Raw genomic sequence first — 13,774 nt, forward strand, 5'->3', positions numbered from 1 at the left:
CATCCTCCATAACACAGTGGGCCGAAAAGTGATTCACTGCTGCAAAGCACCCTGGTTGATACCTATGAGATGCATGTTGTCTGTACACTGGATCCTCTGTGTGTGACTCCAAGTCTCCCAGAAGGAAATTGCTATATATACAAAGTCTGATAAACTTCCTGGGATCTGGCATTCCACATATCTCCTGTTTTCTATAAAAGACTGGAATTTCCATATATTACAGAAAATAAGTTTTAACCCCCCTTTATTTTATATGAATAGGTAAATATTCAATTTTATTATCTAAAATTGCATAAATGTGGACGCTATTTTCTGACTATGTTAAAAACAGGGGCGGGTTAAGGTTGGTAGAAGCCCCTGGGCACAAAATCGGGTGGAGGCACCCACTGTATGTAGCCCAGTCAGGGTACACATTTAACAGCCATATATTGGGCTCAGCCCCCCTCAGTCAGTAACTCTTATAATAGGCAGGGCCCCCATAGTCAGAAATCCATTACGGTCCCCCTTAGTAATCCCTTCTTTTCAGCCCCCGCAACAATGCCACATAAAATATAACAAAATGTATACACTCCCGCATCTTCTCTGGCTCTCTCCACATTTTCATGTGGATGACACGGGAGCACATTGCCATCACCGTACTCCTGCTTCTTAAGGAGGCCTCACAACTGGGGTATGTATTATACCCCTCTGCCGGTGTCAGCTGGAGTATCACTTGCATGTGCTGCTGGGGATGCGCAGTGGATCTGCTGCTGTGCCACGCGTGTTCATTGCTGTTTGGGGAGCCACCCTTAGGAGTTAGGTGGTGGGGGCCCCGGGGCACACTCCCCGGGAACCCTTCTTCATAATCCAGCCCTGGTGAAAAACATCCACTGTATATTCAAGTCTTCAACTGTTCCCTTTATGATGCAAGAAATTGCTATAGAGTTGTAAAGTTCCAATAACAGCGCTACATCTGACCATGGGAAGTGTGTTGTATTGTAACAAAACCCCTTATATCTCTATTCAGATGAGATGCAATACCGGCACCATCCATGGTCAGGTGTGGGGCTGTTTTTTGGGGGGAAAGCAGCCATGTTTTTCAACCTTTTGAAAACCCCTTCAAGGGTCCTGCAGACCATACATGACTAGAAGATGGCTCACTCCTTCTCTATGCTCTTCTGGAGTATCATTCAGACAAACCTCTGTCATGGATAACATCCCCCTGGCCCCATTACATCTTTACAATGTGAATTCCTACATGCAACAAGACCAGTGTTATTGTGTATTCATAGCCCAAACTTGTACCCTCATAGGTAGTAAAGGTCCTCTTCCTTGTACCCTTTTTTATACTCCCGTTGTGCCCCCAAAAGGGATCTTATTGTTCCTCTATAAGTAATAGTGCCCCTGTTTTTCTCCTTATAATAACGGTGCCGTTATGTAAACAATATCCCCCACTATTGGACTGGGCCCGCCAGAGAAAATCATCCTAGGGGCCCACTCACTACCCCCAGTATGTAGACACCAAAAGCCTTTAAATTGCTGAACTTCTGGCACTTATTAACTATTACTGGTGGGGCCCACCGGAGGATCCTATGATGCTATGGTAGGCCAGTCCAACACTTGTGTCCCTATAGGTCACTATGGCCTCAAATAGGCCCCTTCCTTAAAATTATCTAGTCTTCTGCCCCCATAATAAACTTACCTCCCCTTGTTTCTTCTTATGAGAAAACTGCGAAGCTGATGATTGAAGGTCCACCGGCTACTGTGTAAGTGTAAAGAGCCATAATCCTGGCCTCAGGGCCTGGTTCCAAGTGTGCCCCCCTATAACTACTGCCAGTGATCCCCCCAAGCTGTGATATGCCATGGCTACAGCAGGGCCAGTAGTAAGTATCGCTGTTTCGTGTCTTAACCCTGAGTTTCTGACACTTTGATAAATGGCCGGCAGCCATTGGTGTAATTAATATTTCCAGTGCATGGCATACTAATGAAGAAGAAGGGCTGGAGCGTTACAGTACAGGAGCAGCGATCACCATGAGCCCAAGACTAATCAATTATTTCAATTACATAAGCTCTAAACGTGACATGTCCAGCCGGATCCGTGTGCCGCCATCATCCTCCGGATGCGGGGTTCTGCTCTCTACCCATCATACATCATTGTGCAGAAATAATGTGCGCTCCCAGATGGACGCATCCTGCATTTTCTATGTGTCGCCATCTGTTACATGATTTATCTGTAGTTATATGTGTGTGCGGCGATGAGAGAAGACCACATAATAAATATATATGTACAGCTGCCAGGAAAAGTAAGTGAACCCCTTAGACTGTGGCCTGGATCTCTGCATCAATGACTAATATAATGTGATCCGATTCTTTTAAACTATAGACAGACACAATGGGACACATTTACTTACCCATCCGAGTCGTGATCCCAGATCCGGACAGTCCGACGATGATGCACTGTGTTGCAATTTATTAAGATCGCGCGCCCGATATCCTGCACGTGTCGCTTCCCCGCTCAGGTCCTACAGAGTTGACCTTCTTCTTCCTGGTGCATGTAAGTGCATTGTCCGACGATAATACCCTGTGCCGTGATTCACTAAGATCGTGCGCCCGATATCCTGCATGTGTCGCTTCCCCGCTCAGGTCCGACAGAGTTCCCTGAAAGTGCATTGTCCGTGTATAATGCCCTGTGTCACGATTCACTAAGATCGTGCGCCTGATATCCTGCATGTGTCGCTTCCCCGCTCAGGTCCCCGGAGTTCACCTTCTTCTTCCTGGTGCAGGTAAGTGCATTGTCTTGCGTCACAATTTCAAAGTTAAATCCCGCGCTCAGTCTGAATCAGTCGGATTGTCCAATGGCCCAACCCCCCCGATTTGTGTCGCATCAAAGCCAGCGCCGATGCGCCAATATCTGATCGTGTGCGCCAAAAACCTCTGCTAAATGCAGCGCAAATCGGAAATCTTCCGACTTTCCGACCAAAGTGCGGCCAGAGGACCCTTAGTAAATGTGCCCCAATGTAACTAAACTAATGATACAAATGAATTCTTCCAAAATATATTGCTATTAGGAGAGTTTCCCACCACTGGGACCCCCACAGATCATAGGAACGGCACCCCGTACCCCTAAATGCTGAGGTCTCAGTGGTTGCTACCCCATGAAACCATATTATTTACTATCCTTTGGGACATTTAAAGGGATTTTCATCCCCATCTTTTATAATTCTAAGGGATGCACAATGTTGAGAAGGAATCCCTATTTCTGGAATGACCTTTTCCCCATTTTTCTGATGACCCACAAAATTCTATGGTAGCCATAGAAATGTATAGGCCAATTCTATGGCATCTTGCACTGCCCATTGTGTATTTACTGTCCCAGAGGACATCCTGACTAGTGCAAGGATCACAATACCCCCTTCCAACAATCAAATATTTTTGACCGATCATGTAAGATAGTGGAAAGAGACAGAGGCGGATTAACACCACCATGGGTCCTGGGCTGTATAAATATTATAGCTCCTACGAGTCTGGAATTCACTTTCTATATATGAAAGCTTGGGAAATGGAGCACCTTTGGACCTTCAAAGGTCCTGCAATGGTCCTTCAAACGCCACAGAAGCCTATTTGATCCTCCTACCAGATATCTTTGGCGTGCAGGTCCTTGTAGCTGTGCGCCCTTGTCCGCGAAGCCGGTGTTCTGAGCTTGTGCAGAACGGATGCCTCCGGCTGCGCAGTCACTGCTTCAAAGCAGGAGCCACTGCGCATGCGCAGAACTCTGGCTTCGAAGATATCCGGTAGGAGGACCAAAGAGGCTACTCCACGCCCCGGTAGCCTTTTTAGAAAATTTGCTTATTAGGGAAATAAAAATTATTAGAAGATTGCGGGGATGTGAGGATTAGCTCTTAAAAGGGCAATCCTCACGTCCTATAGATCCACCTACCACCCAATCTACCTTAATAGGTAGATCCGTGGTGGTAGGTTCCCTTTTAAAGGACCAACAATTCTTGTACCCCAACCCACAATTGGGCGCCATATAGATTTTGCATTAGGGGCCATCACTTCTATCTGTGTATGACCCATCTACAAGGCCGATCGTTATGTCTCGGTAACTGTATTTCTAGACGTCTTGTGTTTTTCTTGTTTTTTCGTCTTCTTTTCTTTGTGTATTATGGAGATGTTATTCAGATGTCATCTCTTCCGGCTTTCTGTAAGATTGAGCTCAGATTTGGTATTCCGCAGACGCACGGAGAAGAGTCTGCAGTGTCTGGATCTCTTTCCAAACTGTATTATATCTTCCCGATAATGGCGCGGTGCGCAGCCGCGGCGCTCGGGATGGATCGCTCTTTTGGAAATGATGCAAGAGCAGGCACTCCGCAGAAATGAAATCATTCAATAAGTGCAACGTATTAGATTAAGTGCATCTCAGTCTTGGCCGTGTTTATGCAGCATTACGGTATAACGTGATTCTGTCGCGAGGAGATGCTTTATACTCTTGAATTTCAAAGTGGGGAGATTAAAGGTTTTTTATAGTTGCGCTAAGTAATGGTAAGGATGTAATGGACGGGTAATGGCCTTATTTTACGATGGAAGGTTCCTATGGATTGTTGAATATGCAAGATGCTAGACGGGACCCTGTTTAAAGGGGGTTTCTGGGACTAAAATATTCATGACCTGTCCTTAAAATAGGTCAACAAAATCAAATCGGTGGAGGGTTGTTACCTAGACCCCCCACGATCAGCTATTTGGCAGAATTGCTTGCCAAACACTGCACCCTACGCTGTATAATGGCTGTGTCAGGCATTGCAACTCAGCCCCAATAATTTGAACCTGGCCCATTGGTCCATGGAACCAAGGATTGTGGAATCCTAGGAACCCAACGAGGATAATCTTGATGACCTATTCTATTAATTTATCCTAGAAAACCCCTATAACAAGGTTGTAGAGATAAAGAAGACAATCACAGCAAGTATATTTTGGTTCTACGTGGGTTCTTTGTCCTCCGTTCGTCTACTGGGCTGTCCAACCAATGTGTATGGGGTTGCCCTGGATTTTGGAGAACATAAGGATCATGCAAAGAGTTACAATTTACAATGTTGCACTCCATGAAAATTGTAACTTTTTGACTTTTGAGAAAAGTGGGTCAAGCTGGGTGGATCTCAAGGTTGGACATAGGGATGGTTGCCTTGAACTGTTGAAAAACTGGCATGGGTTATGTATAAAATCCTCACCAGTTCTTAGCTGGTGTAGCTTTGTATTTTGGTGCAATGGATATGCCCGATATATACTGTAACAAGGATCAAGTTTTGGCCTAATGTGTTGGCCCCATTGTGTCTTATGGATTCATAAGCTCTAGAAGCCGTAAGCATGTCTAAACTTTTGTAGGACTTTTCAGGTGTAGGTTGTTATATGTGTGTACATAATGAGTAACACTACTATTACTGGTACCATTATGTTAATGATATCTTGCATTTTTAATTTTTATCTTTCCTCAATCTGTTGAGATAAATAAAGCAATATTCTTAGGAGATGTTAAACTGTTGAATATGGAATTTAATTTTGTGGGATAAATCGGTAATGATACAAAGGAAAGGGTTCTTTATAGTAACAACAGTCAGATTATGGAATAACCCAACCCACGGGAGCACCCGCCATGAGGCAAGTTGAGCCTCTTTCCTCAGGCAGCACCAACTGTAGGAAGGTGGGGGCAGTATCCACATGCTACAAAGCAGGACCTGACAGTGTCCCTTCACACTTGATGTCACCATGGGTGTGAGACACTGCATGGAAAACTTGCCTACTGAAAAAAAATAACCTGATATAGTACTATTGGAAGGAGCGGACCAAATGTTACAAGTTTTTTGGGGGGATTTATTATACAATGATTAAAAATGGCCCTTCCAGCTGGGCAGGATCTATCAGGAGGCCAAAGCTGGTGGCCATGAGGAACGGACTCCCCGTACCAACAGACTTTGCCTCCAGGCCCACATGGTGTGGAGGTGGTGTTAGAGGGTAAATAGTCACAATTCTTGGCCATGCATCAGGAATTGTGACTATTCCAGTGCTTGTACACCAGAAAACTTACATACAAGCCCTGATCAATGTGCTGTATACTTCTCAGGCCAGTGATATTGCCAACACACACTGCACAAATAGATTCTTAGACTCTTCTTTGCCATCTTATGGTGCATAAGACCATAAATTTCCTCTTTAGACTGGCGGAATGCAAAACTTAACCCACCTCGAGATATGGCCCAACCCAGCCCTTTCTTCGGCAACAAATTCTATTTACCCCATAACACCTTTCTTTTCTTAAATAATCATAACCGTAAAAACCGAGGCTCTTGTTGGGTTGTGGAATAAACGGTCACAGTATTTATTAACAAATATTATTTAAAAATTCTCCAAAAACATGTAAATATCAAAACGGTAGCCACTTGTATTTGTGAGCTCTCCATCCATAGGGAAAACGGCGTGGGACTGCACTATGCCCATCTGGACTCCCAGATGGCAAGTCGGCCAGACGAGCAAAGCAGCAATCTCACGTCTCCATTTTCTCCACCAGCTGTGACTTTAGAACTAAAAAAAACACAGATATGAAAAACAGTAAAACAAAACAATAAATTGGGGAAGGAGGGAGGGAGAGGCTGCTTCCAGTGAGTGCCGCAGTCCAGAGAGAGGAGGAGACTCCCACCCCCTTTATAAACAGGAAAAAAGTGGAGCAGGAAAGTGCACTGCAGCAAACCTCCTCCTCTTAAAGTGCAAGACCTTAAAATTAACCCCTTCCACATCTAAATGCCTCCACCAGTCCAGGCGGACCCTCCATATTCAGTCGGGCGTACATTGCAACAGACTCTGTTCTATGCAACAACACCGGCTTGTTAGGCTAAATCTGGGTCATCGGAAACAATTTGTTTAGTTTTTCATTCCATTCCAGAATGTTGAGCAAATCTGAAGGATTGTAAAAGGAAAAGCAGAGTTGACTCTCGATACCGGAGAACAAATTCCTCATTTCTTTATGTTCTGAGAAGCCACAAGTGTCCTATTGATTTCTGCTTTTTATAACATTGGACGTGCCTCTCCCATAATTCATTGCTCTATATAATCCTTGCTTCAGACCTTGTTTTTTCATAGTTTTATGGGAATCCGTAAACTTGGTCTGTATGTATAACACTGTATCCTCTTCTTCGGGAAGGGAGAGGTTATATTTTTTAGTTGTTAGATACCTAAAAGTACTAAAAGCAGTGTTGATTTCCAGAAGCTACAGATACATTTTACTTATCTTATACATATTTTGTAAAGCCCATATTATTATTCAGCTACACTGAAAATTCTGCTGCTTCTGCTTGATGTCTTTCAACCTCTTCAATGCATAAATTTTGTGGTGGATTTGCAAAACATGTGTTGGATATTACAAGTAGATACACCTACTGTATCCTTGGTGGTCCATGAAATTGTTCTATTCCATATCAGCAGGCTATACCATTATATTTGGAGGGGTGGGTGGCTTGGATGGATTTTGCATTGGGGTGAAGCAGAATACAAGAAGAGACGATGGGGGGAATTTATTAAGATTGTCGTTTTTCACGTTACCCACCATGGGGTCAACCTAAACTCACTGCTGCCTGAGGCAAGCCATATAATGGCTCCCCCATTTGCCCCATCCAGTAGTAATATAATCAGGTTATTTATTTAGTAAATGGGTCCTCCATGCAGTGTCTGACAACATAAAGATGGGAAGAGACAATACTTTAAAGTGTCAGGTCCTGCTTTGTAGCGGGTGACTGTGCCCGTGATGCTGCCCCCTGTCTTGCTCCAGTGGGTGCTGTCTGAGGCAAGAGACTCCCCTGCCCCCTATATGACTCCTCAGATCTACTAGGAGGCTCTGGCTCCTGCCTATTAGTAGATCTGGATGGAATCTCCACCAGGTTGGACCTGTTTAGTCCATGTCTGACCTGGTGGAGACTTTAACTACGGAAAGAGACTACAGTAGTAGATATGGCGGGCTGGAACATTGAAACCCCTGCCCCACCCACTTCCCTATCCACTTCCCACCCCATATGACTCCCCAGATCTACTAGGAGGCTACAGCTCCAGCCTATTAGTAGACCAGGATGGAGTCTCCTCCAGGATGGACCTGTTTAGTCCAAGTCTGACATGGTGGAGACTTTAACTACGGAAAGAGACTATAATACAGTGATGGCGAACCTTTTAGCGGCCGAGTGCCCAAACTGAAACCCCAAACCCCCCTTATTTATCGTGAGGTGCCAACTGAAAATTAAAGCAGTAACTTATTGCTCCCTGTTCAACAACTTTCAATCATATTGGCCTCCTGAGGACAGCAACACAGTAGAAAGATGGAGAATTTTCATCATTTTAGTTTCTTTCCAGTGTCCCTCTGTACACAGAGAAAATCGTGGGGCCAGCAGAAGGTCCTCCAAAGATAATTCGGCCCTGTCTACTCATTCTCCCTCTTTCTACAGTCCAAAGTAGCAAAGTAAGTATCAAAATATGACCGAAAGCAGCATCTTTTAAGTTGTTTGGAACTGCAGGAAGATTCTTTGAGTCCGGTCTGGTGTGCTGGGGTGATGGCCCGGGTGTCCACAGAAAGGGCTCCGAGTGCCGCCTCTGGCACCAGTGCCATAGGTTCGCCACCACTGCTATAGTAGATAAGGCGGGCTGGAACTTTGAAACCCCTGCCCCACTCACTGCCCTCTCCATTCCCCAGCCCATCACACCCACTGTCTTATACGTCTAAGGGTTGTGAATAGAGGTTGGTAATTGTAGTCCTGTAGAAGTTGTTCTGCTTCCATCTGATTAATCTAAAGATGGGGGAGGGCAAAGGAATCAGGTTCTCTGCAGTATTATTTATGTAACATTTATGCAGTTGTTGCTACTTGTCCACAACCCGCAGCTCTTTATTTTTGGTGTATTCCTCTGACATCATTAGTTTTAGTGATTATAGTAATTACAATGATCCAGGAACACGCTGTCCGTACTGCGTGTGCCAATAACCCTTGTACACATTGTTGTGTTTACCTGTTTGATTTTGTTTGTATGATACATTATTTCACAAGGTGTTAAAGATTTTGATGTTCTTGTCATTGCCTTTTATAAGATTATAACCTAAAATATAGCCACAAAACTGCAGCTAACAAAAAGTTACTTTTAAATATCACAGTAAAAATAGAACATCATTTCCTATTGTCATTCTGGTAAAAATGGTCAATTATAATGTGATTAAATTTACTTCCATAGTATATCGCCATCTGGTGCTCAAAGTGTAAACTAATGTGCACGTCCAGCTACAGAGCTTCACCCTGGTGGACACACATGCTCAGTCACTGTATACACATATAAAACCAAAAGGAATAGCTTCTTGCCCTTCTTGTCAGGAAAGGAGCATAGTATATTTTGTTTGACCGGAATCTTCTATCCTCAATGCATTGGTGAAAGTGGCTGTTAATAATAAAGTTTACTCGAGTATAAGCCTAGTTTTTCAGCACAGAAAAATGTTCTGAAAACCCAAACTCGGCTTATACTCAAGTAAAAAAAATGTATCTAAAGTCACCTTTCCGGCTTCCTCCGCTGCTGGCTATATACTGGGGCAGGGAAATGGCTATATGCTGCGGCAGGGGGCTGGCTATATACTGGAGCAGGGGGCTGGCTATATACTGGGGGATATGGGCTGGCTATATACTGGGGCAGGGAGCTGGCTACATACTGGGGCAGGGGGCTGGCTATATACTGGGGCAGGGAGCTGGCTATATGCTGGGGCAGGGAGCTGGCTATATACTGGGGCAGGGGTCTGGCTATATACTGGGGCAGGGAGCTGGCTATATACTGGGGCAGGGGTCTGGCTATATACTGGGGCAGGGAGCTGGCTATATACTGGGGCATGGGCTACAGGCTATATACTGGGGCAGGGGGCTGGCTATATACTGGGGCAGGGGCTGGCTATATACCGGGGGATATGGGCTGGCAGGCTGTATACTTGGGTGCAGGTGCTGGCTATATACTACGCGGCAGGGTCCAGCAGGCAATATACTGGGGAGGCTGTGACCAATGCATTACCCACCCTCGGCTTATACTTGAGTCGATAGGTTTTCCCAGGTTTTGTGATAAAATTAGTGGCCTCGGCTTATACTTGGGTCGGCTTATACTCGAGTATATATGGTAGTTCTATTTTAATAAAAAGGACTCTGTGGCACAGCAGGTAGAGTGCTACAGCTTGACATAGTAGGTCAGATCTGTAATACTTCATATTTTAAGCTGTCAGGATTCATTATTATGTAATCCCGAGAATCTGCGCTTTATTAACATATTCTAATTTTCTCAAATGTTTTCTGCGACTAAATCCATTCACTAATGCAGCCATCTGTTTCTGAGATGCCTATTTAGAAGATGTCTAAATGGATTAGCTGTGATATCCTCAAACCTGGACATTCATTATCTCCACTTACTTCTTTCTATATTGCGATTGAAATGTGATTCCTTCCTATGATGGAAGGTGAGGAGCTGCAGGGCCTTGTGAGCTGTTACCCTTCACTACCAAGACTCAGGGAGCTGTTTATGGTTAAAGGGGTTGTCCATTTTACACTAATCAATGTTACAGTTTATATTATGAAAAGTTCTACAATTTTCCAATATACTTTTTGTATCAATTCTTCACGTCTTTTTAGATCTCTGCTTGCTGTCATTCTATAGGAAGCTTCATTGTTTACTTCCTGTGGATAAAACTGGTCTCTGGTCATGTGATGTCACACAGGTGCACAGCTTGTTATATCACAGAGAATAAGCTGTGTGATATATAACGACCCGTGCACCTGTGTGACATCACATGACCAGGGATATAACGAGCCATGTACCTGTCTGACATCACATGACCAGGGATATAATGAGCCATGCACCTGTGTGACATCACATGACCAGGGATATGACGAGCCGTGCACCTGTGTGACATCACATGACCAGGGATATAACAAGCCATGCACCTGTGTGACATCACATGACCAGAGATATAATGAGCTGTGCACCTGTTTGACATCACATGACCGGGGATATAATGAGCCGTGCACCTGTGTGACATCACATGACCAGGGATATAACAAGCCATGCACCTGTGTGACATCACATGACCAGGGATATAACGAGCTGTGCACCTGTGATACATCATATGACCAGGGATATAACAAGCTGCTTCCCTGTGTGACATCACATGACCAGGGATATAACAAGCTGCTTCCCTCTGTGACATTGCATAACTAGGTATATAACGAGCCCTGCACCTGTGTGACATCACATGACTTGGGATATAACGAGCCGGGCACTTGTGTGACATCACAGGACCAAGGATATAATGAGTTGTGCACCTGTGTGACATGACAGGGATATAACAAGCCGTTTATCCATGTGACATCACATGACCAGGGATATAACGAGCTGTGCACCTGTGTGACATCACATGACCAGGGATATAATGAGTCGTGATCCGTGAGGGTCCAGTAGTGGGGTCCCCAACTAGTCCAATAATCTTCTTCAACCTTTGGTAGCACTAATTCATTAAAAGAGAGATATTGTCCAGCTTGGCACTAGGCCACCACATGGATTGGTATAAAAAAATACTACTCTAAATAATATAGTCTAGTAGTAAGATGCACAAGTCAGTTGGTAAAGATGTAAAATGTTTTGTTTGTGCAGTTGATACTAAAGGTGATACTTAGATGCTAAAATGCTCTGGTGGGCCAGTACTTCCAGTATCACTCTGCGTGGCCCAGCAGAGCACTTTGGCATCCGGTTCCCATGGTTCTTCCACAAGTACTTGGTAAATGTATACATTGTGGTGTAATATACATATATATGACCATAGGTGCGTGTGTGGGGCATTATGTAGGCTCGGTGGAGCTGGAGGCTTTCTTGCAGGGTTGCAGTACAGACAGATGCAGCCTGTATTATGTAACCGCGGGTGGTTCTGTTTGGGTTACACCAGGCAGATACAGTGTCTCATGTTTCTGTAACTTAGGGATTGATTACTCCAGTCATTGTTCACTCCTGCACCAACAATACATCACCTTGAAAAGAACATGTTCACAATATTGAACAAAAGCAATTCTTCTCTTCACCCCGGAGGATACAATGTACGTCTAAGGATTTGTTTAGCCGGGAACCTATGGTTGTTCTCTTGTCTACATAAGTCTCTTTACTTTGTCATCCTTGTAGATATGTGTCACCAAGATGTCCACACGCAACTGCCACGGAATGGACTCTGTGATCAAACCACTGGACACCATTCCTGAAGACAAGAAAGTCCGCGTGCAGAGGACTCAGAGCAGTTTTGACCCATTCGAGAAGTCTGCAAACCAGGTGAAGAGAGTGCACTCTGAAAACAATGCATGCATTAACTTTAAGAGTGCCTCCGTGGGGAAGGAGTCTCCCAAAGTCAGACGTCATTCAAGCCCTAGCTCGGTAAGAGTGCACTATGGTGTGATCAGGAAGACTGCTTTTAGTTGGGAATAAGAGTATCCAATGTTTGGGGATTGTAGGTGACGGAGACCAAAAAAGTGACCATAATCGTAACCAGCAGCTGCCCCTAGTGACTGGGTCACATTGTACAAGAAATGTTCCTAAAAAGTTGTGGAACATGTGTTAAACACCTTACAGTGTGCCTAACATTTTTAAGATATTTAAATCATCTTCAGGGGAAGCCTTGCTGTCTTTGTAGAAGTATATTGTTTTTGTTTACTTTTGTTATTTGTACACCAAAAACTGCTTTCCTCTCCTTTCGATGGATTATTTTTAAATGTTGGAAAACTCCTTTAACACATTTAACACTTTGTTTGAAATATTTGGAAACAAAATTTTGTTAATTATATGGCACTTTCCCCCTCTTCAGTCTCTTTCTCTATTTCTGACTATTTCACTGCTAGTTGCTACTACTTATTACATTCTCCTTGCTCCTCCATGTGAGGAAAGCTGCCAGGTTAGTCACTTGTATGTACACACTATGCAGAGCTCAGTGGATTTACTTGTAGGAATCTCACTGGATTTGCACTTACATTACTTCACAAGAGCATCATGGGAACTATGGGCATCATGTTATTGACTTAGATTTAGGGCATCTATGGGAAAAGGTTAGTCTCCACCCTCTTTGCTGCTGCTGAGGAGGATTTCTGACAAGTAGCTCAGAACAGAAAATACCATGATTCTGGGAAGAAAAGGGTGAGCAGCACAATGTAGGAATCGTTTGGTTTTCTTTTAAAGGGGGGAATCGCATATTGGTCAAATTTGGTAATATAATTACGAAATTGACATTTAAAGGTGAATTCAGTGTTATCAAAGGGAATGTCTATTGGATACAAATGGAGTTACCTTCTTTAGAATCTGTAAAGACTGAAAAATTTGTAGAATAATTGATCATATATAGATATATATAGATATGCAGCTACCCCAAATACTTCTGTTAACTGGGGTTTGAAAGGTATGGGGTTTAATGGGTTAAACTAGTTTTCGAATCACTAGGCCATTTATAATAATGATAAACTATCCTCAGAGAAAGTCATCAGCATCCGATCGGTTCTGACCGAGTATATATATAATTTTTCGTCCTTAAGGAAGGTTTAGACCTTCTTACTGTCTTATGTGTGGTCGATGAATGGGGCTCCCACAATATTTGTTGTGAGGACCCAATAAAAAGAGTTTTCCCAAGCAGAATGAGGGCAGGACGGATACACCGTGTAGGATTTCTACAGATGCAGTTACTAAGGCGTAGCTCTGCGGGGGGGGGTTGGGGGGTTAGGTATAA

The 13,774-nt window shown here is 43.9% G+C and overlaps 1 protein-coding gene across 3 annotated transcripts in view; it reads left to right on the plus strand.

Annotated features, from left to right (window-relative positions):
- CDK14 (cyclin dependent kinase 14) overlaps positions 1 to 13,774 on the plus strand; it is a 317,114-nt gene that overhangs the window by 61,127 nt on the left and 242,213 nt on the right. For 2 of the 3 annotated variants that reach the window (XM_072154286.1, XM_072154289.1), the window contains one exon: positions 12,193 to 12,438. In XM_072154286.1, coding sequence (XP_072010387.1) covers positions 12,193 to 12,438 — 246 coding nt within the window. The remainder of the gene's footprint in view (positions 1 to 12,192; positions 12,439 to 13,774) is intronic. The other variant, XM_072154287.1, reaches the window with a different exon arrangement.

The sequence above is a fragment of the Engystomops pustulosus genome, chromosome 5 (genome assembly GCF_040894005.1).
Source record: "Engystomops pustulosus chromosome 5, aEngPut4.maternal, whole genome shotgun sequence".
Lineage (NCBI taxonomy): Eukaryota > Metazoa > Chordata > Amphibia > Anura > Leptodactylidae > Engystomops > Engystomops pustulosus.